General features: G+C 30.5%; 1 protein-coding gene across 1 annotated transcript in view; it reads left to right on the top strand.

Annotated features, from left to right (window-relative positions):
* LOC143197444 (tyrosine-protein kinase Dnt) overlaps nucleotides 1-27,254 on the top strand; it is a 73,867-nt gene that overhangs the window by 18,961 nt on the left and 27,652 nt on the right. Inside the window, exon 2 of the mRNA XM_076405936.1 lies at nucleotides 9,776-9,903. Within this exon, the coding sequence (XP_076262051.1) occupies nucleotides 9,776-9,903 (128 nt within the window). The remainder of the gene's footprint in view (nucleotides 1-9,775; nucleotides 9,904-27,254) is intronic.

Raw genomic sequence — 27,254 nt, 5'->3', positions numbered from 1 at the left:
GATTATTAACATAGGAAAAAATCAGAAGACCTCTTATCGTCCTATAAGCCTGTTATCTGTGATCTCTAAACTTTTTGAAGAACTATACATTAAAAGACTCAAAATAATCGCAGAAGAGAGAAATATTATACCAGACCGTGAATTTGGTTTCCGTAATAAACAGGGAACAACAGAACAAATACATAGATTAGTCAACGAAATTAATAAAAACGATAAAATATATAGCACCGCTGCATTTCTCGATATATCTCAGGCCTTCGACAAGGTGAGGCACACTGGACTGCATGCTAAATTGAAAAAGCCTTTGCCCCATACGCACTTTCAAATGCTCAAATCATACCTCACAGACAGACATTTTATTGTGAAACAGAGTGACGAATACACTGACCTACACCCAATATAATCGGGTGTTCTGCAGGACAGTGTTATTTGCCCATTGTTATATCTATTGTATAAAGCTGACCTAACCGACCTCAAGAAACACTACCATGTTGCAATATATGCTAACGATACAGCGGTTTTATCATCACACGAGGATCCAATATCAGCTACAAGAAGCCTCCAACTTTATCTTGACAAATTCGAATGGTGGCTTGAAAACGTGGCGTATCAAAGCAAATGAGACAAAATCTACCCATGTGACATTCACCCTTCGTAGAAGAACTTAGCAAAACCCTCTCAGTACAATTCAAGAATTATGAACTTCAGAAAGCAGACAACGTTAAATATCTGGGAATACATTTTGATCGACGTTTGACATGGGAAAAACAGACACTGACAAAACGAAAACAGCTTGGGCTTAAACTAAACCAAATGTATTGGCTGATAAGGCGTAAATCTAAATTATCATTAGATAATAAGGTTTTGCTGTATAAGTAATTACTTTTGATTGACCATTTGGACTTATGGTATTGAACTGTGGGATACTACTAGCAAATCTAACATAGCTATCCTCCAGAGGTCCCAGAATAATGGGTTGCGAGTCATCCTCGACGCCCCATATTACATCTTCAAGAGCGAAGTACTCTGAAAGACTATTAGTACATCCCAATGCACTCGCCAAACAGTTAAAAGTGCGCGATAAGAGTGTAGTGCATAGGCTCAAACGCAAACTACCATACCAACTGATTAATAGACACATGAGATTTAATAATCTCTAGAATAAGTTACAATAGTTTTTAGAACAAGTTAGAATATACATTAAAATAAGTTATTATAGTATCCAGAATAAGATTTAGATTTTAAGTTGTACAGCAGATCACTTACTGAAGTGATCTTCTACATGTCAGGATGGTTATATTATATAACTGAAATCATATAGTAATACTTATTTCCCACGGGCAGATTGTTGACGTTCTAGGAGATTAATAAAAAAATATTTTTCGTTATAAACTCGTAACATGGTGTTATACAGAAAACACATAAAATATTATAGTACGTTAACATTACACCTAACATGTTTACAACTAAATCTAATAATATCTAATATCAAACACTGAAAATACAGCCAATCGCATCATCAGCAACTTATCCGAATATCTACTTTGAGCCAATATATTGGTTTAACAAGCTTCTGTTGATGTTAACCTAGTAACCAAAGCCGTGCCGTGCTTGATTTCCTTGAGATATACGCTAATTAATTAAGTAAGAACCCTATAAAACGAGTTTCATGAAAAACAATCTTATTGTTTTAATTGCAAGAACATATATTTTGATGTCCTAGTTTTAGCCTTTACAATTTTCGATCTAGTTTAACATTAAACCAAAAAAAAAGACACCGTCTATAGGAAGCCGCGTTCATGTTTATGACGCGAATTTCATTAAACTAAGTATGACACAACTTAAAAGTATTTTAGCTTCATTTTGAATTAATTGTCGACTTTACGTCATCCATTAAAAAGTTCGGTTTTAAATAATGATGAAACCACAGGTGTTTAATATAGTAAACAGCGTCAAGTTTGGATCTAAATTAAATTTTAGCGTACTGTATTATGACCATTAGTTCTACTCAAAATTAGTTTCGAAATAATTTAATAAACAATTTTCGAAACACTAATTTAATTACATATTGCTCTTTAATTAATATTCCGCCATATATTAGTACACATTTTTAACACATAGTTAATTAACTTTGTGCTTTAAATTTGTTGTTTACTAGCTGTATGAACTGGACTTTGCTATGGTACAGCTTGTTAAACGAAAAAGACAGAAAATAAACGTATGTTTCTAATATATTTGATTTTGTAATGTTTGTAGATTTATACAGATTGTTTGGTTTACATTTGGGAAACACAACATAATTAGAAATATGAATAGGAATGAATATTAAACTTTTCTAATAGTTAAATATAGTTATAATACAATAGCTAATAGTAATAATAGTAATCAACTGCATTTCTGATTCGATTTTTCATTATTAACTGGATTTATCATCTAATCGTTGAAATGATACTTATTTTATACAAACAAAATGTCAATAAAACATAGAAAATTTAGCAATATTTTTTATGTCTCAGATTAAGCTAAAACTCTCAAAATATATGTAATTTGTAATTAAATAAACGAAAATCCATGTTAAATTGCTGTGAAACGTTTAGTTTTTAAGATATGTTAAAAAAGCCTCAATCGGCTGAATTTTTGAAAATACACTTTTCATTGCATAATTTAAAGACAAAGGGTGGTACAAAAATTATTTTACTACCATTAGATTCAGCGTAAAATTCTTTATAAAACCTCCAAGTTTCATTTAGTTGCGATTATTTGGATGAAAATGACAATAAAAAATTTGAAAATGGCCAAAAATCACAAATTTTCACGACGGAAATGGAAAATGTGACAATAACGTTCACCTCTCAGATTAAGCTAAAACTCTCAAAATATATGTAATTTGTAATGAAATAAACGAAAATCCATGTTAAATTGCTGTGAAACGTTTAGTTTTTAAGATATGTTAAAAAAGCCTCAATCGGCTGAATTTTTGAAAATACACTTTTCATTGCATAATTTAAAGACAAAGGGTGGTACAAAAATTATTTTACTACCATTAGATTCAGCGTAAAATTCTTTATAAAACCTCCAAGTTTCATTCAGTTGCGATTATTTGGATGAAAATGACAATAAAAAATTTGAAAATGGCCAAAAATCACAAATTTTCACGACTATATATATGGAAAATGTGACAAAAACGTTCACCTCTCAGATTAAGCTAAAACTCTCAAAATATTTGTATTTTGTAATGAAATAAACGAAAATCCATGTTAAATTGCTGTGAAACGTTTAGTTTTTAAGATATGTTAAAAAGGCTCAATCGGCTGAATTTTTGAAAATACACTTTTCATTGCATAATTTAAAAACAAAGGGTGGTACAAAAATTATTTTACTACCATTAGATTCAGCGTAAAATTCCTTATAAAACCTGCAAGATTCATTCAGTTGCGATTATTTGGATGGAAATGACAATCAAAAATTTGAAAATGGCCAAAAATCACAAATTTTCACGACTATATGGAAAATGTGACAAAAACGTTCACCTCTCAGATTAAGCTAAAACTCTCAAAATATATGTATTTCGGGATGAAATAAACGAAAATCCATGTTAAATTGCTGTGAAATGTTTAGTTTTTAAGATGTGTTAAAAAAGCCTCAATCGGCTGAATTTTTGAAAATACACTTTTCATTGTATAGTTTAAAAACAAAGGGTGGTACAAACATTATTTTACTACCATTAGATTCAGCGTAAAATTCCTTATAAAACCTGCAAGTTTCATTTAGTTGCGATTATTTTGATGGAAATGAAAATAAAAAATTTGAAAATGGCCAAAAATCACAAATTTTCACGACTATATATATGGAAAATGTGACAAAAACGTTCACCTCTCAGATTAAGCTAAAACTCTCAAAATATATGTATTTTGGGATGAAATAAACGAAAATCCATGTTAAATTGCTGTGAAATGTTTAGTTTTTAAGATATGTTAAAAAAGCCTCAATCGGCTGAATTTTTGAAAATACACTTTTCATTGCATAATTTCAAAACAAAGGGTGGTACAAAAATTATTTTACTACCATTAGATTCAGCGTAAAATTCCTTATAAAACCTGCAAGTTTCATTCAGTTGCGATTATTTGGATGGAAATGACAATAAAAAATTTGAAAATGGCCAAAAATCACAAATTTTTACGACTATATATATGGAAAATGTGACAAAAACGTTCACCTCTTAGATTAAGCTAAAACTCTCAAAATATATGTATTTTGGGATGAAATAAATGAAAATCCATGTTAAATTGCTCTGAAACGTTTAGTTTTTAAGATATGTTAAAAAAGCGTCAATCGGCTGAATTTTTAAAAATACACTTTTCATTGCATAATTTAAAAATAAAGGGTGGTACAAAAATTATTTTACCACCATTAGATTCAGCGTAAAATTCTTTATAAAACCTGCAAGTTTCATTCAGTTGCGATTATTTGGATAGAAATGACAATAAAAAATTTGAAAATGGCCAAAAATCACAAATTTTCATGACTATATGTATGGAAAATGTGACAAAAACTTTCACCTCTCAGATTAAGCTAAAACTCTCAAAATATATGTATTTTGGAATGAAATAAACGAAAATCCATGTTAAATTGCTGTGAAACGTTTAGTTTTTAAGATATGTTAAAAAAGCCTCAATCGGCTGAATTTTTAAAAATACACTTTTCATTGCATAATTTAAAAATAAAGGGTGGTACAAAAATTATTTTACCACCATTAGATTCAGCGTAAAATTCTTTATAAAACCTGCAAGTTTCATTCAGTTGCGATTATTTGGATAGAAATGACAATAAAAAATTTGAAAATGGCCAAAAATCACAAATTTTCATGACTATATGTATGGAAAATGTGACAAAAACTTTCACCTCTCAGATTAAGCTAAAACTCTCAAAATATATGTATTTTGGAATGAAATAAACGAAAATCCATGTTAAATTGCTGTGAAACGTTTAGTTTTTAAGATATGTTAAAAAAGCCTCAATCGGCTGAATTTTTAAAAATACACTTTTCATTGCATAATTTAAAAATAAAGGGTGGTACAAAAATTATTTTACCACCATTAGATTCAGCGTAAAATTCTTTATAAAACCTGCAAGTTTCATTCAGTTGCGATTATTTGGATAGAAATGACAATAAAAAATTTGAAAATGGCCAAAAATCACAAATTTTCATGACTATATGTATGGAAAATGTGACAAAAACTTTCACCTCTCAGATTAAGCTAAAACTCTCAAAATATATGTATTTTGGAATGAAATAAACGAAAATCCATGTTAAATTGCTGTGAAACGTTTAGTTTTTAAGATATGTTAAAAAAGCCTCAATCGGCTGAATTTTTAAAAATACACTTTTCATTGCATAATTTAAAAATAAAGGGTGGTACAAAAATTATTTTACCACCATTAGATTCAGCGTAAAATTCTTTATAAAACCTGCAAGTTTCATTCAGTTGCGATTATTTGGATAGAAATGACAATAAAAAATTTGAAAATGGCCAAAAATCACAAATTTTCATGACTATATGTATGGAAAATGTGACAAAAACTTTCACCTCTCAGATTAAGCTAAAACTCTCAAAATATATGTATTTTGGAATGAAATAAACGAAAATCCATGTTAAATTGCTGTGAAACGTTTAGTTTTTAAGATATGTTAAAAAAGCCTCAATCGGCTGAATTTTTAAAAATACACTTTTCATTGCATAATTTAAAAATAAAGGGTGGTACAAAAATTATTTTACCACCATTAGATTCAGCGTAAAATTCTTTATAAAACCTGCAAGTTTCATTCAGTTACGATTATTTGGACGGAAATGACAATAAAAAATTTGAAAATGGCCAAAAATCACAAATTTTCACGACTATATGTATGGAAAATGTGACAAAAACTTTCACCTCTCAGATTAAGCTAAAACTCTCAAAATATATGTATTTTGGGATGAAATAAACGAAAATCCATGTTAAATTGCTGTGAAACGTTTAGTTTTTAAGATATGTTAAAAAAGCCTCAATCGGCTGAATTTTTGAAAATACCCTTTTCATTGCATAATTTAAAAACAAAGGGTGGTACAAACATTATTTTACTACCATTAGATTCAGCGTAAAATTCTTTATAAAACATGCAAGTTTCATTCAATTGCGATTATTTGGATAGAAATGACAATAAAAAATTTGAAAATGGCCAAAAATCACAAATTTTCACGACTATATATATGGAAAATGTGACAAAAACTTTCACCTCTCAGATTAAGCTAAAACTCTCAAAATATATGTATTTTGGAATGAAATAAACGAAAATCCATGTTAAATTGCTGTGAAATGTTTAGTTTTTAAGATGTGTTAAAAAAGCCTCAATCGGCTGAATTTTTGAAAATACACTTTTCATTGCATAATTTAAAAACAAAGGGTGGTACAAAAATAATTTTACTACCATTAGATTCAGCGTAAAATTCCTTATAAAACCTGCAAGTTTCATTCAGTTGCGATTATTTGGATGGAAATGACAATACAAAATTTGAAAATGGCCAAAAATCACAAATTTTCACGACTATATATATGGAAAATGTGACAAAAACGTTCCCTCTCCGATTAAGCTAAAACTCTCAAAATATATGTATTTTGTAATGAAATAAACGAAAATCCATGTTAAATTGCTGTGAAACGTTTAGTTTTTAAGATATGTTAAAAAAGCCTCAATCGGCTGAATTTTTGAAAATACACTTTTCATTGCATAATTTAAAAACAAAGGGTGGTACAAAAATTATTTTACTACCATTAGATTCAGCGTAAAATTCCTTATAAAACATGCAAGTTTCACTCAGATGCGATTATTTGGATGGAAATGACAATACAAAATTTGGAAATGGCCAAAAATCACAAATTTTCACGACTATATATATGGAAAATGTGACAAAAACGTTCCCTCTCCGATTAAGCTAAAACTCTCAAAATATATGTATTTTGTAATGAAATAAACGAAAATCCATGTTAAATTGCTGTGAAACGTTTAGTTTTTAAGATATGTTAAAAAAGCCTCAATCGGCTGAATTTTTGAAAATACACTTTTCATTGCATAATTTAAAAACAAAGGGTGGTACAAAAATTATTTTACTACCATTAGATTCAGCGTAAAATTCCTTATAAAACATGCAAGTTTCACTCAGATGCGATTATTTGGATGGAAATGACAATACAAAATTTGGAAATGGCCAAAAATCACAAATTTTCACGACTATATATATGGAAAATGTGACAAAAACGTTCCCTCTCCGATTAAGCTAAAACTCTCAAAATATATGTATTTTGTAATGAAATAAACGAAAATCCATGTTAAATTGCTGTGAAACGTTTAGTTTTTAAGATATGTTAAAAAAGCCTCAATCGGCTGAATTTTTGAAAATACACTTTTCATTGCATAATTTAAAAACAAAGGGTGGTACAAAAATTATTTTACTACCATTAGATTCAGCGTAAAATTCCTTATAAAACATGCAAGTTTCACTCAGATGCGATTATTTGGATGGAAATGACAATCAAAAATTTGAAAATGGCCAAAAATCACAAATTTTCACGACTATATATATGGAAAATGTGACAAAAACGTTCACCTCTCAGATTATAATTTTATGAGTTGTATGATAATTAAAAAAAATAATGATACAGAAAGTGTGATTTAAGTAATATTTTCCGTCCCTAATTATTTGATAAAATATGTAACAATATAACATTTCTTTTTGAATCAAATACTGATTCCACGTATAGCCGTTAACAATTGATTTATTCCTTGAGATCAGACCTACCTCCGGTCTTATATCTTTCTTTTCCTTTAATATATTTCCGTTTTTATCATGCCCATAAAGGAATTCGCCTTTTGAACTGAACCATGTCATGTCATCATAAATTGCTTTATGTTTGTATATTTATTTATTGCCGTATAAAATATCCAACGAGGAGAAAAAAATCCAAAAGGAGTTTCTTATCTTAAATCCGTATATTTATATTTCGTTAAAAACTGGCGTTTTTTATATATATAAATGCGTACGTTTTGTTTTCGGCATATACACGCAGGTTTATAATAGGTCATGATTTTTCTTTATTGGCAAGACACTATAACCGACTTCAAAAAAGGAGAAGGTTCTATGTTCGACTGCATATAGCATATATTTTAGAGTATGTTCGTCGATTTCTCCGTCAATTATGAACCGATTTTCAAAATCCTTTTTTTATTCGAAAGAGTGCACTTCCAACATGATCCCATTGGAACCAAGTCAGGATCTTTTGGGGGGAAGGGGGAGATATCGAGGGAAACCCTCAAATTTCAAAGGCACATACAAAGTTTTCACATATTTTTTATCTAAAACAAACAGATATTTGGATATAATATTATTTGCTGATCTGGTGCGACGGAAAATCGGAAGTCGTTCAGTATAAAAGCTATTGCTTGCTTTTTAAACCCTAACCATTTGATATGAGAATTCGTACAAATATTGTAGGCAGCTGCTTCTATAGTGTAATGATTAGAGCGTTCAGATCACGCGCGGAGGTCGCCGGTTCGATTCTCGGCAGATACAACAACTTTTTGTTGTTCTTGTTTGATTAGAACATTTCTCAAATCTCTTAAGCTAGGTATCGGACCCCGGAGCCTGAAGCTTTCCTTATTTTTAATTATAAACACTAAAAAGAGAAAAATAAAATATTTTTAACAAAAAATATTGACCCGACAGGTAAAAAATAATCAAACTTGGTTTTTAGCACAAAAAAAAAACGTTTTAAAATAAAATATATACATAATAATCATTGTAATAACCAAATAAAAATAAACAAAAGCCTTATTTAACCTATTATTTTACATTTTGCTATATAATTTGGCTAACTACCTATTTAAACCTATTTATCTATTTATATATATATATATATATATATATATATATATATATATATATATATATATATATATATGTATATATATATAGATATCTGGTCTTACCCAGCCTGGTTACTGGCGTGACTGGGATCATTTTCCTTGTCCGGTTTTACACTCTTGCTTGGAACATTTACAAATTTTAAACAATCACATACATAAATTTAACGACCATGTTACATTATATTTTACCATACAATATTATTTTAACTACTACCAACTGATTACTCTGAAGTTGATATAGAGCCCAAAAAATACCGGAATAATAACATAATTTTGTGACATATACACAAAATTAAATTACGAACAAAAGAAATATAATTTGTTGCTCGTACCGACTTCAAAGTGATTAGTTGGTAGTAGTTAAGGCAATATTGTAAATATATAAGTGGGTTTAAGTAGATATTAAGCTAAATTGTATGTATATAGTAGAAAATAAAACACGTGTAGTACATAGGTTAAATAAGGTTTTTGTTTATTTTAATTTAGCAATTACGACGATTATAATGCACGTATTTTATTTTAAAACGTTTTTTTGTGTTAAAAATCTAAGTTTGATTATTTTTTACCTTTTAGTGAGTCCCTTATTAATTTTTTGAAGTCAGTTCGATTTTTTTGTTGAAATATTTTATTGAAATATACTATTTTATTTAACGGAAAGAAGATGGGACTGGTTTAACGGTGATACAAAGCGACACTGAGGGTAAAAACAGACAGATTCGGGTAGTCAAATTGAAAAACCGATGGCAGGATAGTTTAAGCTGTATTATATAACATAAATCCATCGATAAATGGTATTAATTAGTTTTTTTGTTTCAGGTATTAACACAGAACTATATTACGTGAATAAAGGAGTTGTCAATGATTATGCAATAAATTTTGTAGTTTTATTGCGAAACGATGTGAACACCATTAAGTTTTCTTGGCAAAGTTTGTTGAATTATTCGGTAAGTATTATCAAAATGTTGATTTATTCTATTTTAAACCGTTAGCCTGAGAAAATACTTCTTATACTCCATTTATATTTTATAGGGGAGTTTTTAAAAATAATATTTTGTTGTCATTCTTTGTTAAATAGTTCTTGCATGAAAAAATAATTAAAGAATGTTGTAATTCAATATTCTGGTTTTCAAAAGTTCTTTGATTTTAGGACACACCTTGTATATACATCCGATAATTTTGAAATGTAGGGTTATATTAGGCCTACAAATTAGTTTTAAAGGATCTTTTTAATTCGAAGTTTCCTGAAGAAAATTGATTTTTGATCTATTGATCTATTTGATCCCACTTTTAGGAAATTTACTGATTCCATTTCGAAGAAGTATTTTGAAGCTATCTACGAATCGACTCATTTTTCATGTCTTTAGAAGAAGTAAAGCGCTTGTCAGAAAGGTCACGATTCATATGTCGGAAGAGGGATGTTTTCATTGGTTTTGTAGGATGTGGTGGAGTGTTGTTACGCCGAAGAATATCATTCTTGTGTGTTTGTTGCTATTTCGGTCGTTTTTCGAGCAGTGTTGGGTTCAAACTCATTAATCGTAGTTGATAGTGATCCCCATTGAGTAATGTCTTCAAATCATCGTCTTCAAAGTGTTTCTGGCTGTCCAGAATACTCTTTATCTTCGGTGTCAAAATCACCACTTTTAAAACGCCGAAATCACTATTTAAATGTTCAAATTGATAGAGTGTGGTTGATACGAGCTTCACATAGTATTGGAGGTCCTACAACCTTTTTCCTCAAACTGAACTAAAAAAAAACATTTTCAAAGGACTGAAAAAATATTTTGCTCATACTTGGACGAAATGACTCATACTCAAAAACGTTGGTTATAAGTATACCCGATGGAATTTAATACACAGTAACACAATCTGTTGTAAATCCTTTAAAATTAATTTATAGGCCTGATATTATGACGTGAATAAGAGCAAAATTAGTTAATCCATTTAAAAGAGAAATTTGCTATGGCGGAAATATCGTATTAGGTCCGTCTAAAAGGAATTTCAGAGACTTTTATAATATCCACTTAGTAATTGGTTCATACGCGCCGTGAAAGTTGCTTCGCTAAATTCATTTCACGCCAATATTTACATATATTCACTATTATTAATATTTTAAACAGAATATTCCTTCGGTTTCCCTATTCAACGTGCCCAGAAAGTTACCGGGAATTTTAACATAATACAGAAAAGAGAATCGTATTTTTTAAAATGGAATAACTCGTCAATTTCTAAAGGCTTGGAGGGTTTTGGTTGAGTTTTATCAAAATTTCACCCTTAACTTGCATTCATAAATGGAAAGATATCGAGGAGTTTACATTCGAGTGAAAATTGTTTAGCGAAATGGAATGGTTTGTCTTATTTACCGGGGAAAAGTTTCCTTCCTCTATTTTTTAAAAATAATTTCTTTGTCGAGTATTTTTAAATAAGGTCGGTAATTCGGAATTCTTAATTAGTTAAGTCGTTTTGTTTGTCTCCTTCAGATGAAAGGAATATGACAAAAAAAATTTAATTTTGATTGACTTTGTGGACAAAATTTTAGAGGTATATATTAAAAAAACAATTAACTATTTTCGGGTGACTCTTTTAACATTTTATTGAGAAATTTGATATGTTCCTCAAGTTGTTATTCTTTAATAAGGAAAACACAATTTTAAGGTCTCCAATACACTTAACATAATATTCCTAACCTTGATCATACCAGTTTTGTTCTTTATCTCAACTTTTTGAAGTGACAGAACAGCAAGAACTCACATGGAGCCAAGTATGGTCAATTAGGTGGATTATTTTTATATATGTTATCCTTAGAACTTACATAGCCATGTTTAAATGCATCTTTTTTTATAGTCCAAACGGGAGATGTAGAATTCACAAATTTTTAACAATTCGTTTTAGTTTTTCTGTTATATTAGACGGTTGCCTGTATTCTGACCACTTTGTAATTTTTATCCACTTCAGTGTCGACGTGTATGGATCTACTGGACTAACCCATAACTGTTTGAGCTTGGGATTGTTGTAGGAGATCCTGTTTTCGTCGCTAATCAGAATACACCACAGAAAACTCTTTTTTTTTGCTTAGCAAGCAATAAAACCACAATGTTATAGTGATTCGAAATAAGCATTTTAAATTTATTGGAGTGGTAACCATTTTCCTTCATTTTGGATCTTTACAATCGCATATATACGTATCGAAACAGTCGATTCATTAACCGTCAAGTTGTGTGACAGTTCTTTGAGAGTTTGAGTTGAGTTTTCAACCAATAAATCACATCAAAATTTTCCTTACTCCTAATCGTAGGAACAGAAACTGACAATCCCACTTCCGGAGCAGAATCATCATAAGTTTCTAAAAGTGTTTGATCGGCTTCGCCAACAGATTTCGTCAAATCAAGCATATAAATAACTGAATTAATTAATAATACTAAATGAAAAACTGTTATCTTATGATGAAAAACGCTAAAGGCATCGTATTTAACAATTATTTACATTGATATTTCGATATATATCGCTGATCAATATACATGCAAGTACGTAAAAAAATACGTCAGAACGAATATGTTACATTTCATAAAAATATAATATCAATTTTAGAAAAACAAAAGTACGAATCTAAAAGTAGCACATATTATTGAGCGACAAAACTTATTGAACTATCTATATCAAACCAAATATCACATTTTATTTACATGAAATTCGAGTATTTTATAACCTAGAATATTAAAACGAAAAATCTTTTTTGTGAACCTATTTTTGTAAAATTTAATGGATACAAACATATTATTCGCCCTGTATTTTTTAATGGAAATATCATTTCGGATAATCAAGCAGTGCACTATAAAGGGGCCGTATTAATAAAACTGTTTTACGGCCTCAATAAATTCGTAATTATCTATTTTATTTATTGGGAAATTAAAACTGGACCAAAGTATAAACTGACATTTTGTGACGCTAGAGGGGGTTTATTAACAATGATAATGTTATTGCAGCGTCTATTTAACATTCTCGAATTTTTATATCGAGTATACTTTATTTATTATTCTCCACATACCTGTATTTAATAATCTTTTTAGATGCTTTTCATTAATATACCCAATACTATATTCTAGTCACATATTACATTACGGATGGATATAGCACATTCCGTCAAACATTTTGGTTTACAGTCCAGAATTCTTAAGCATCCAATGAGATACATTTTTAATACCGTCTAATCTCGAAGAAATATCCAACCAAGAACGTATATTATCATTTTTATGTCGAATATTTTGTATTTAAATGAGTAAAATGATAAACATTTATTTTCAGTTCGGAACAAACAATTTTTAATTTTAGATTAGACTGATATCCCTCGATATTTTGAACATATCTCCGAATCGTTCATTTTGGAATAAGCGGAACACGAATCGCAAATAGAGTTTCAAATTAAACTGCATCGAAAACACCGACAACTTTTATTGTTTTATGTGTTGTTTTTTTTTTCGGAGTTCAAACAAAAAAAGGAATACAGACGAATCCAACTGCTATCAAAAAATGCTGAAACTTTATTTATTTAGATTTCTATTTAATTTTCGTCGACAGGCTTTTGAAATAATTAGTTTTGAAAATAAATATTTTGATTGGAAAGATAATTTTTACTCAATCAATAGTTCATGCGGTTGATATAAGAGAGGGCGTCAAAGATATTCAAGAAGAAACTTTAATTACAAATAGAGATATCTTGTACTCTTGTTTCATGAAAATCTAGTCATATTTCCTTTCTCTCTCTCTCTCTCTCTCTCTACTCAAATAGCATTGGAAATGTAACTATCAAGATAGCTTTGATATATTTTTTAATCGATTTCGGAAAGGGGGGAGGTTCTATGTTCGGCTGTATATATATTTTTTGAATGTATGTTCGCCGATTTCTCGGTCAACTTTACAGTGTTTTTATGTTTATTTGAGTTTTGAAATACACTTGTTGACATTCTTTTCTCCTTAATTATATAAATGTAAAACAGATATCCGATTTCAATAGATCTCGTATTCTAATTAAATTATGTTTTACAATTCATAAAGTCCCGCCAATCTACTTGATATTCATTAAAGAGAACTTGAAATCTACCCAAGAAAAATGAACGAGATATACCAAAACAATTCTTCTCCCTTATTTTTTTTTCGCTGTTGCGAATTCTGAACTAAATTTATGATGTTTAAAGAGAAAGGATCTCGAAAAGATTATTTATTATTTCCGGTGAATAAAAGCATTGTACTGGATTTATAGGACAACGTCTTATGGATAGAGTTTGTTTGTAAAGGGTGCATTTTAAATGTTATTGCTTTACCGAAGATTGCTTGCCAACATATCGATAAAGAATAAAAATAAAACTTTATATCTTATTCTCATTCGTGCTTATTCCGAGAATGAAAATCAATAGATCTAAAGAGGTGGGGAAATGTTTTAAGGGTTACTTTTTTGCTTGGTTACAAACTTATAATCTCAATCTTATTCTAGATACTATACTAACTTATTCTAAAGTCTATCCTAACTTATTCTAGAGATAATTATATCTCATTCTATGTGTCTATTAATCAGTTCGTATGATTCGAGTGCATTGGGATGCACTAACAGCGGATATCACGCTGAATCAGTTTATTGGAGACGTAATATGGGGCATCGACGACGACTCGCAACTCATTATTCTGGAACCTCTGAAGGATAGCTGTGTTAGATTTGCTAATAGTATCCCACAGTTCAATACCATAGGTCCAGATAGGCCTAAGTATTGACTTATACAACAAAACCTTGTTATCTAATGATAATTTATATCTACGCCCTATCAGCCAATACACTTGGTTTAGTTTAAGCCCAAGCTGTTTGCGTTTTGTCACTATGTGTTTTTCTATGTCAGACATCGATCAAAATACATGTCACATGGGTAGATTTTGTCTCATTAATTAGTCTTAATTTAATAATTGAGTATTTTTAAAAAGATTAGCTTACATGAAATTCTTGTTTCCTCTACGTTGCTAGCTCCCATACTATTATTTCTTAGATGTTTTTGGTAGGCTGTTGAAAGTTAACAACAACAAAATTCTGTTTAAGTTGGTTTTTTAAATGTATATAAAAATAATAATTTCAGTTGGGGGTGGAGGGGGGGGAGGTAATCTAAAATATTTCCTTAATGGAATAGATAAAAAGGAAATAAGGCTCGAGATGTAGGCATAAAATTTTAACAGGTTATTTTTTTTAGGGCTGCCTTAAATAAACCAGGTTGGCCGTGAAATAAACTATTTTATTAACATTTTTATGTTTCTTATAAAGGCATGTGCAGCCAACAAGTCTGAACGCTACAAAGGGAAAAAAATGGAAACTAAAACGACGCAATATTCTTGCTTTTCAATTTTTTATTAGAAAATCAATATTTATATCTCTTGACAACAGCTTTTGCCTCTGCATTAGTAGTATTGATTTGTAATTTCTGAAATCATTATTTTAACAAACACGAACCATATGTCCTGTTATTATTCTATTGAACTATTTCCTGTCTCAAAAATCTAGCTTGAAACATTCCGTCATTTCGTACGAATCGCCAGTTATAGGAATTTACTTTAGCATGATGTTTTATTAAGACAACGCCTTTTATTGGAAACGACGGATATAAAAAAAGCCGCTACGGAAAACAATCATCTTCTCGTTTTCCTTGTTCAAAGGACAAAGTGTTGTTTTCCTAATAATACCGCTAGGTCAGATTTCTGTTTGTTATTTTGATCCATTTCCTCTATTAAAAGAAAACAGCCATCCACTCAAGTTCAAATATTCACGATATCCTTTTTGTCTCGCGATTATTTCTAATTTTTAAACCACTTTGAAAAAGGAGGAGGTTCTAAAAGTTCAATTGAAAAGTTTCCCACTTTTTTTTTGCAAAATTAGTTTTTTTATTCAACATAATGCCCGTCAAGGGTGATACACTGGTTATAGCGACCCTCCAAAATTTCGATACCATTTTTGTAGTACGATTTGTCCTTTGCTTCAAAATAGGCCTCAGTTTCGTCGATCACCTTTTCATTCGACGAAAATTTCTTCCCAGCGAGCATTCTTTTGAGATCTGAGACCTTAAAATAGTCGCTGGGGGGCAGATCTGGAGAACACGGTGGATGAGGAATTGTGGTGCATTGTCTTGGTGAAGCAGCACTTTCTTTTTCTTCAAATGCGGCCGTTTTTTGGCGATTTCATCCTTCAAACGGTCCAATAATGCTATGTAAAGGCGCTGTTGATAATTCTTCCTTTTTCAAGGTAGTCAATGAAAATTATCCAATACGCATCCCAAAATATAAACGCCATAACCTTGCCAGCGGATTGGTACGTTTTCCCACGCTTTGGAGCAGATTCATCGAATGCAGTCCACTCGGATGACTATCGATTGGACTTCGGGATGAAATGATCTAGCCATGTTTCATCCATTGTCGCATATCGACGCAAAAACTCGGGTTTATTAAACTCTATTATTTGATTATCTTCAAACACTGCTCCGAATCATCAACTTGTCGTTGTTTTTGGTCAAAAGTGAGCTCACGCGGCACCCACTTTGTACAGAGCTTTCTCATAGCCAAATATTCGTGAATGATATGATGTACACGTTCAGTTGATATCTTTAAAGTGGCTGCTATTTAATTCAATTTTAATTTACGGCCATTCAAAATCGTTTTGTGGATTTTTTAAATGTTTTCGTCGGTAAGAACCTCTTTTGGGCGTCCACTACGTTCACCGACTTCGGTGCTCATTTCACCACGTCTAAACTTAGCATACCAATCCTTGATGGTTGATTTTTCTGGGGTAGTATCCGGAAACTCGGCATCAAGACAAGTTTTCGCTTCAACTGTGTTTTTTCCCTTCAAATAGCAATATTTTTCAACACGCGAAATTCACTCAAAATGATATAATTCACAAACTAATGATCCGACAGCTGTCAAGTTTTTACACGCGTCTTTTGAGGATTAGGGCTTAGTAAAAAACATGGATTTAATTCTAGTAGCTACATCTATGTGTCAGGCCGTGGACTTTTGAATTGACCTGTTACTTCGATGTTCGGCTATATATATTTTTAATGTATGTCCGCCGATTTCTCCGTTAATTACGGATTTTCAAAATTCTTCTTTATTCGATAGAGTGCACTTCCGAGGTGGTTCCATTGGAACCAAGTTAGCATATATTGGGGCGAAAGGTAGTATTTAAAATAATATTGGAAATAGGTTTTGGGTAGGTATTAAGTTAAATTATATGTATATAGTAGAATATAAAATATGTGTAGTAGATAGGTTATATAAGGTTTTTGTTTATTTTTATATGGTTCTTAGAATGATTATTATATACATATTTTATATTACAATGTTTTATTTTTGTGTAAAAAATCTAAGTTTGATTATTTTTAATTTTTAGTGATTTCCTTATTTATTTTTTGAAGTCGATTCAATTATTTTATTAAAAATATTTTATTTTACTAGAATATTATTTTACACTCAGTAAAAAGTTTCGAGATAAAAGTTTTGCGGAAGAGGCAGAGCTCTGGGAATTTTGAAAAATTGTTTTTTTTTTCTTCGCGGGGTAATAACATCATCAAACTCGCCTAAAAAATTGATGACGTGTTGCTGCTTTTTAAAAAGTGACAAAGTTTGAAAGTATTTTTAACTAAAAAGTGATATTTTTGAACCAATCTAAATGCAATTTTGTACTAGTATTTTAGATGTCTGGAGATGATGAGAATTTCAATTTTTAATCTGAATAAAAAAATATTTGGTGCTTGCATGTATTTTGATCAGCAGTTTTGTATCGGTTATTAGGAATTTTTAATTGATTTAACAACTGTTAAAGATTCTCTAGACATTTATTTACATGAAATAAAGGTTTTATATTGAATATAGTTGTGTTATTCATTGTGTATACAGAGGTTAGTCATACAGAAACGTTCGAATACAATGATTTGCAAAATTTATAAGCTTTAACTCTTAAAAAACTTTCAGATAGTTTAGTAGCTGATGAGTTGAGTATTTCCAGGCGCCTATATTTGATGGGAAAGATCCAGAAGAAGGGAAAATGGTTACCAAACGAATTGTCTTATTTAGAAGCATTTTAACATCGCGTTTTCTATGACGTATTGTGATTGGCGATGTAAAGCGGATTTATTGGGGCAGTCCCAAGCGATTGGCTACATATAATATACATATAATGCTATAATCCGGATTGGCTAGGTCTAGTGTGTTAGGAACTACGAAAAAGGATGTATTGTTGCAAAAAAAGATTAGTCATGACACCCGCCATACTCTACAGACCTTGCCCTATCCAACTATCAACTTTTCGCATCAATGGGAAACGAGCTTGTAGAGCAGCCCTTCGAATAAATAAATTTCTTCATTTTCTTGAAAATTATGTAAAAGTTTTCATAAAAAACCGGTAATGACTTTCCGGTACACCTGATACAACAAATTACATGCGTTGTGTACTGAATATAACGATGCAATATAATCGATATAATAAAACATGTCAATTGAAGTGAAGAAAACATCGAGATCGAGTCTATTTGGATATAAAAAATGTTCCAAAGGAAGTTCCCTAAATTTTCATTAATTTTCTTCGTCAACGTGAAAAAGGAAAAATGCTTCCCTGCTTCAAGAACTAATCCACGAATCCAATCAATCTACCATTATGGTCTTGAGAACTTACGAGCTGGATTTAAAATTTTCCCTTAAATTTCCTACAAATCCAGGAAAAATTAAGATGGGTTAAACGTTGTTTTAAAATTATTCGCCACGTTCCGAATTTTATCCCTTTCAAAATTTAAAATGTCGTATTTACCTCAATATCGAACAATATTGTTTATAAATATTCATAGAACCTGAAAATGTTCCTAATGACAATAAAATTGTTTGTTTGTCGATAATAAAATTTCGATTTCTCCAATTAATTTTATTAGACAATTAAATTAATTAATTGAAAAAGGTCGAAGGCACGGGAAGGCAATGACGTGCAAGAGAAGAAAAAACGAGAAAATGGAAATTTGAAAAACAACAGTCAATTTTCGAATTTATTGGGAACTTCAGAATGTTTGGTATTCAATTAAACTTGTTAGTTGTCACCGAATTGTCAGGATTTGTCTTTAAATCCCCTCTAGAATAAAATGGGATTTTATCTGATTTCTCAGATATTGTAATTTAGCGAGGGTTATTGAAAACGTTCCCCAACATGCTCTCTATAAAGTCTTCTCTCTATCCAGAGCTCCTGATAATCTAAAATAAATAATATCGGCAGCATCCAACTTATTAAACGATGAGTTTGTTTAATATTTGTCGAATGAACGAACAATAGGGCGTTGTTGTAGAGATTTCGAAGCCTTAGGCCGATACGAATTCGTTTATTATATGAAAATGAACGAGGATATTAACAAAAGACCGAGCTATACCTACTAATGTGATTAAACATTATCCCGTTCCTATATCGTCAAATAAAATCGACCTATTGTAACTTCTTTTTACTAAATTCGTCGTTCTTTTATTTAATTTTCTATTAAAACCTCTCTTATTAAGACCTTCTGATCGGTCTAGCCTTAAAAAACCCATGTGCTATCCTTCAACCTTTTCCATGTTCCCTAAATTACTTTTATAGAAATTGGCTCTTTTATTTTATCGCTTATTTTTGGTAGAATCAATTACGAGGGTAATTCGAGAAAGTTCATTGAAAAGCATACACGATTTTTAATAATTTTACTTGATTACCAGATGATTTCACTATCCATCAGTATGCACTATTATGGTTTGATATTATATACGTCATATTATTATATACAAGATGTACCGGAAAGTAAGGGTGTGATAATATGTCCCGTCCAAGTGCTTTCAACGGTTCGTTGACCGGTTTTGCTTTATAATTACCGTGCTGTAAAATCACTTTACGATGTCTTCAGGTCCATTCTGAACGTTTTTCGATCGATGCGTGGTTCAAGTTGATCATTTGTTATCGGTAGAGATACCTTTACTCTTTCACCAGTTTCCAGAACATTGTCTTGCGACTGAAACCATTTGGCTTTGGATTCCATCGGCTGGCTTCTCCAGAAGATAACCATGTTTTTTTGTGCTTTGGGTTTTCAAAATAAATGCACCTTTCATCACCCGTCACTATTCGATGCAGAAATGTCTTCCTATCATACATTTGAAGCAGCGTTTTACAGACGATTTTTCGATTTTCCATTTGGCGGTCTTTCAATCGATGTGGCACTCATTTTCCTATATTTTGTATGTCCACTATTTCTCGTAATCGATCGCTAATTGTTTCTTGGAACACATTTAATGCTTCTGCCAATTGTTTCTGAGTTTGGGTTCGGTCTTCATCCAATAAATCTTGCAACTTTTTCGGTTGAAGACACAACACGAGCTCAAAAACAATTGGCCGAAAAGTTGAATGTGATGAGATTAAAAATTTGTGAGCGATGGGTTCAAATAAAATGGAAACTGTTTCAAAGGCGTGAGAGAAAGCCATTTCTGCATCGAATAGTAAGGGGTGATGTAAAATAGATTTATTTCAAAAATCCTAAGCTAAAAAACTCATGGTTATCACATCATAAGGCAGACCAATCGACTGCAAGTTCCTTTGTTCGCAAGACATTCATTACAGTCACAAAGAGACAAGACTCTGGGTCTGGTGGAACCAAGTTGATGTTGCAACTGTTGAAATCTTTAAGAAATCATTTACTCAAAGACATGATATGTTAATTTTGCAGCATAAAAACGTATCGCCTCATACAGCAAAACCAGCCAAAGAAGCATTAAAATCACTAAGAGGGAAATTTCGCCGCACTATTCAGACTTGGCTCCATCCAACTACTTTTTGCATTGATAATTCGAAGTAGAAGCTGCTATTTCGGAATGTAATCCATAAATTACCTCAGATACGGGCAAAATATATAGAATCTAAAGACGAATAATCTGATTAAATACTGTATAAATATGTAACAAAACATCCATAAAACACAATTTATTTTTTTTTCGGCGTTATTAATTTTATTTGGAAAAATTTCATATATTTCCAGTAATTTTATTTTGAAATCATTAAAAAAATATTTTGGAGGTAATCCTAACGGTAAAATAACGTCATTGTTTTGTAGGGTTCCTTTTTTTTCGAAATTATTTTTAAATTATACGCTTGGCATTCCATAAAATTTAATCAGTATGAAATAAACGGGTCTTAATAAATTATTTAATAAAGCCCAGTAATTACAAATTATTTATTAGAATTCCTTGAAGGGAAAAGAACGGAACAAAGGAAGTTTTAAAAATGTTTTATATGAATGTGTGTTTTTGGAAAACTCTCGCCATGGGAATAATAAAAGAAATAAAATACACTGTCTTCTTAGTGCTAGTCTTTTTTTTATCTTCATGATTAAACTATGAGCAGTTTTATAGAATAACGCCTTGCCAAAAATTGCATCTCTCCGGTCTTTTATTGTTATGTTAGAAGCATTAAAATTTCTATCCTAGCTCACTGTGCTATGTGAAACTATAAAATAAGGTGCATGTGAGGAAGTGACATTTAAACTTCTATATATGTTACACTGGCAAAGATAATTTTTCCTATTTATTTTAAAATATGTGTTCTTAATAAACGCTTTATTTTTATTGATATATAAAATATTTTTTTATTTTTTTTTAAACATTTTTATTAGATACGCTTAGTACAATCTTAATTATAAATTAATTTATGACTACTTTTCATTTTTACTTGAATTAATTCACAAGCAAGACGAGTGCCAGAAAATAGATCAATATATATTCATTATAAAATTATAACTTATAACTATAGTTTACACTAAAGGCATACACTTTATATAAGTTCGTATGGTTTGGTTCGCTTCAATCTCCTGACATCCTGCGCGCTGTCCAGCAGTTGTATTGCTTCCACGTTAGTATGATTTAGTGATCTTCTTTCGTGTTTGAAGGGGAAATCTTGGATACCTTCGCAAATCCATTTCATTTCCAGGTCATCGTGCAATTCTTCGTCGGTTACATAGCGATAGTCATTGGTAATCAATAGAAGAACATTGTTTTGATAGCGTTGGATGACTAGTTGATTTGATTTTTTAGTTCAACCCCATATTTGCACCCCGTAAGTCCAAGCTGGATTTATAAATGTCTTATAAATCAACCTCTTTGATTTTAGATCAAGTTGAGAGTATCTTCCAACTAACCAGTATAATTGTTTTATTTTGGTTCTAATGTGTTTCACTTTTTGTCTAACATGATGTTTCCAATTTAATCTGCCGTCAGGATGGATTCCGAGGTATTTAGCTAATTCTGCTTGAGGAATCGGGCATCCATTGAGTGATATAACTAAGTTTTTATTACTTCGGCGCAATGCAAAATTAGCGTAGAAACTACAGCATATACACCACAAAACACTACACGCCACAACAGTTTGGAGTAGTAATCTAAAATATTTAAAAACAAATGATCGGACTTTTTTTTGTGCTAAAAATCTAAGATTGATTATGTTTAACATTTTAGTGAGTTCTTTATTTATTTTTTGAAGTTGGTCCAATTTTTTTTAAATATATTATTTTAAAATATGTGTTTCTGATAACCGTTTTATTTTTATTGATATAAAAACATGAATAAATTTGTTGACAAACTATTTTGACTGACTGGTAATGCTTCGCTTCTTATATAGTATACGAAACGTAATTTTGACACATTATAGCACCCCTCGGCAACACCCTAAATGTCTAATTAGTAATCGTTCAAGTGTGCTTTCTTAGAAAGTCGCGAGTCTTTGATTTCCCCCCTTCTTATTTTGACGGTTTATTCAAAACTCCCTACCCAATAAATTTATTTCTTCTTTATAATTCTATCTTCAAGTGTATACAAAATGGTTTATTAAAAATACTGAGAATATAGAATATAACGAGCAGTTCTCTTTTAACATTCTAATTGCCGTGTTTTATATATATTAAATGTATATATATATATATATATATATATATATATATATATATATATATATATATATATACATTTAAAGTCTCCTTTTAACCAACGAGAGTTTATCTGGACTGGAACTTCTGGAAATCATCCCAGCAGACATCTGGTCTTACCCAGCCTGGTTACTGGCGTGACTGAGATCATTTTCCTTGTCGGATTTTGCATACCTGCCTATGACAATCACAAATATAAATTTACGACCATGCCCCAGCAGGATTCGCACTCGCGACTATCGCAACAGTAGGAGAACCGTCTGTCGCTCTTACCACTGCAACAACCAAGCCGGCTAATTGCCGTGTTATAATTGTATTAATTATATTAGGGAAGTTCAATAAGTTTTGTCATTCGAAACAATATTTCGAGCATTACAGAATATATGAAAGGATTTTATGTTTCAATCAATCAAATTTGGACATGACGTTGAATCAATATATGAAATTAAAATGTGGTTTCAACCGAATACTACCGTTCCAGAATGGTAGAGACACCAAAAATCTGTCAAAAGTGTAAATTAAGAGTTGTTTGTAACTCACTTACAATCTAGTAATACTTGTTTTGAAATAATTGGATTTAGAGAAGAACATAAATAGTTTATCATCAAGATAACTGATATTAAAAGCAAAAACATGACGAAAATCAGTAAAATAAAGTAAGAGTTGTTATTATGTCAACTTTGTTTAACAAATTCAACTCTTACTGACTTCTAGTTACAAATTTTTATCAACCTAAACGACTTATATTAGGTGCTTGTACGTATTCTGATCACTTTTTGATTTTAAATGGGCCGAACATTTGCCGACGACACATTTTTTTTAAATTATTTAATTAATACGTTGTTACTAGTCGTTTCCGTCTAACCTAAAATTTGTCTTTATGCTATCTTAAATCTAGGTATATAACTAGGAGGACCCATCGGCCCTAACTCAGTCTCTGGTGAAATAATATTTATAAATGTCACTGAATTTTTTAATATATGCACCTCACTACACAACACTACACAAGATCAGATGGTTTGATTCTTTTGAGTCTGTCTCCTGTTCTGGTAGTATCCAAAAGTTGCAATATTTCAATATTTGTATGAGAATGGAGTCTTTTCTCATACCCCCTTGCAATTCTCTTGATTTCTTGACTGACTGTGTGTATCTGAAGGTTTCGATGTAGGTAATCAGTCCTATAGTATTTGGGTGCACCCACAATACCTCTCAGGACTTTGTTCTGAAAAATTTGTATTTAATTTATGTTACTCTTTCCAGAATATCCCCATAATTGAACTCCGTATGTCCATATAGGTTTCAATGTTTGCTTATATAATAGTAATTTATTATGTACTGATAATTGTGATTTTCTTCCAATTAGCCAGTACATTTTCCTATATTTCAAATCCAGTTCTTTTCTTCTTTACATGTTCCTTCCAGCGAAGTTTTGCATTGAGATTCATTCCGAGATATTTAGCGTTGTTGCTATATGGAATGATAGTGTTATTTAATGTTATTGGTGCTTGTATGGTCTGTTTACAGGTGAACTGCACATGTACAGATTTACTTTCATTAATTCTTATTTTCCAAGCTTGTGTCCAATTATTTATATTGTCACTGGCCTGTTGTAATTTTAGTGAGGCTTCTTCACTATTGTCTCCTACAGCTATAATCGCAGTATCATTAGCAAATGTAGCCATCGTGATATTTTCCATTTGTGGACGACACAATTATTACGACAAAAGATATATCTCTGTCTAAGATTGTAGAAAAAGAGCATGTGACAGTCAACAAGATCTACAAATATGCTAGAGCTTGGATACAGCTTAATAGCTCCTAATCTGTCGGTGTTAATGCTGCCAAAGCAATGTTCTACGATTAATTACCAATGCTTATCGTTAGGTAACCAGCGAAGAGCTGCACGATAACCTCGAAATTAAATAGATTTACGAAGATATCCAAGATTTCGCATTAGAGCATGAAATAAGGTTATCGCAATAACTGCTACTAGACAACAAGCAGGAAATCAGAAGATTGAAGCGAACCAAACCACACGAACTTGTACAGTGTAACATGTTTTTCTTAACTTTATTTTTTGATGCAAAAAATTCACAGAAATGTCTTTGACAAAGTGTCAAAATGATCAGAATACATACAAGCACCTAATATTTATTTATATTTAATTATAATAAAACGTTCAGAATAATATTTTTAATATAATCTAAATATTAACACAGAATAATAAATATGTTCATTTACAATACACTCAAAAGCATATAGTTACGAATAATACAATTTCCTGCATTTTTTGCAGGAATATTGCCCAAGGAGTTATACTGTAGTCTGTGCTTCCCGTTCTTTAAACCGCGGGACAAAGAAGAGAATAATATTGGATTTGCAATATTCGCCACCTTGCTTTAAAAGCTTTCTCTCCCAAAACTAAGTAAAGGGTTCTTTAAATTTTTATTAGCTTTCATTTTTTCACCCTCGAAGCCCTAAACAAAAGTGTAGCTTATTTTCTATAAGAAATGATTGGGTAGGCGATAGGTACTCAAAAGTTTCGCTGTAAATAAAATTGAGCTATAAAGTAGATCGTATCTGTAACCTTGCAACATTGATAGAAGGCATAAACATAAGCCCTTTCCGGCTAGGTCCCTCACGAATAGCTATAAAACCAAGGATTATACTTTAACTCTTCTAATTTCAACCCAATTATTTATAATAAACATTAATATCTTGAGATCTCTCATATATATTACTATTTACTCAGGTTTTATGTAGAAAATCTAATGTTCTTTTGTTTAACTGTTATGAGCTAATAGAATTTTTCCTGTTTAATAGTTACTTTAATGGAAACTGTTTAAACTGCTTAATATATAATTTTAATCTATAAGCCTTGAATAAATTCGAATAATCTGTCTTTAAGACAGTTATTTCAAACAATTTATAGCTTTTTTGAGAATTTTGTGTAGTTTTTACTAATACATTATTTCTGTGCTTAAGCTAAAATACAATTTTGATACATAGTTATTATTTTTATGTTCAAAAAATGTTTTATTTAGAAAAAAATTTGATTTTTTTCCTTTCAGATAAATATAAGAGTCTCGAATTATATATATTTTGGGGTGAAAGAAACAAAAATCCATCTTAAATTACTCTAAAAATTATAATTTTTCAAATATGTGATGTAAATAGAAATCCACTATTTTTTTCAAAATACAATTCTCATTTTATAAATTTAAAACTAATAGTTGTATAAAAATTATTATACTGCCATTCATTTCAGCGTAAAATTCTCTATAAGTCTTGTAATTTTCATTAGTATGTGATTATTTTAACGGAAATGGCAGCAAAAAAACTTGAAAATGTCAAAGAATCATAAAATTTCACGACTATATATATATGGAAAAAGTGCTAATTTTTTTTAACCTCTTGGATTAAGATGAAACTATCAGAATATATGTAGATTGAGATGAAAAGAACAAAAATCCATGTTAAACTATTCTAGAACTTATAATTTTTAAGATATGTGAAATAAATATAAATCCACACAATTTTTGAAAATACAATTTTTATTGTATAACTTTAAAACCGACCGTTGTATGAAAATTATTATAGTACCAATCGATTAAGCGTAAAATTATCTATAAGTCTTGTAATTTTCATTACCCTGTGATTATTTTAACGGAAATGGCAGCCAAAAACCTGAAAATGGCAAAAAATCGCAAAATTTCACGGCTATATATATGGAAAAAGTGGTAATTTTTTTAACCTCTTAGATTAAGATGAAACTATCACAATATATGTAGATTGAGATGAAAAGAACGAAAATCCATGTTAAACTACTCTAGATCTTATAATTTTTAAGATATGTTAAATAAACATAAATTCACACAATTTTTGAAAATACAATTTTTATTGTATAACTTTAAAACCGACCGTTGTATGAAAATTATTATAGTACCAATCGATTAAGCGTAAAATTATCTATAAGTCTTGTAATTTTCATTACCCTGTGATTATTTTAACGGAAATGGCAGCCAAAAACCTGAAAATGGCAAAAAATCGCAAAATTTCACGGCTATCATATGGAAAAAGTGGTAATTTTTTTAACCTCTTAGATTAAGATGAAACTATCACAATATATGTAGATTGAGATGAAAAGAACGAAAATCCCTGTTAAACTACTCTAGAACTTATAATTTTTAAGATATGTTAAATAAATATAAATTCACACAATTTTTGAAAATACAATTTTCATTGTATAACTTTAAAACCGACGGTTGTATGAAAATTATTATAATACCATTCGATTAAGCGTAAAA

This window comes from Rhynchophorus ferrugineus, unplaced genomic scaffold, assembly GCF_030347505.1.
Source record: "Rhynchophorus ferrugineus isolate W39M unplaced genomic scaffold, kcgeb_rfMv2 rfM5, whole genome shotgun sequence".
NCBI classification, from domain to species: Eukaryota; Metazoa; Arthropoda; class Insecta; order Coleoptera; family Curculionidae; genus Rhynchophorus; species Rhynchophorus ferrugineus.
This window is presented reverse-complemented; position numbering and strand designations above follow the sequence as displayed.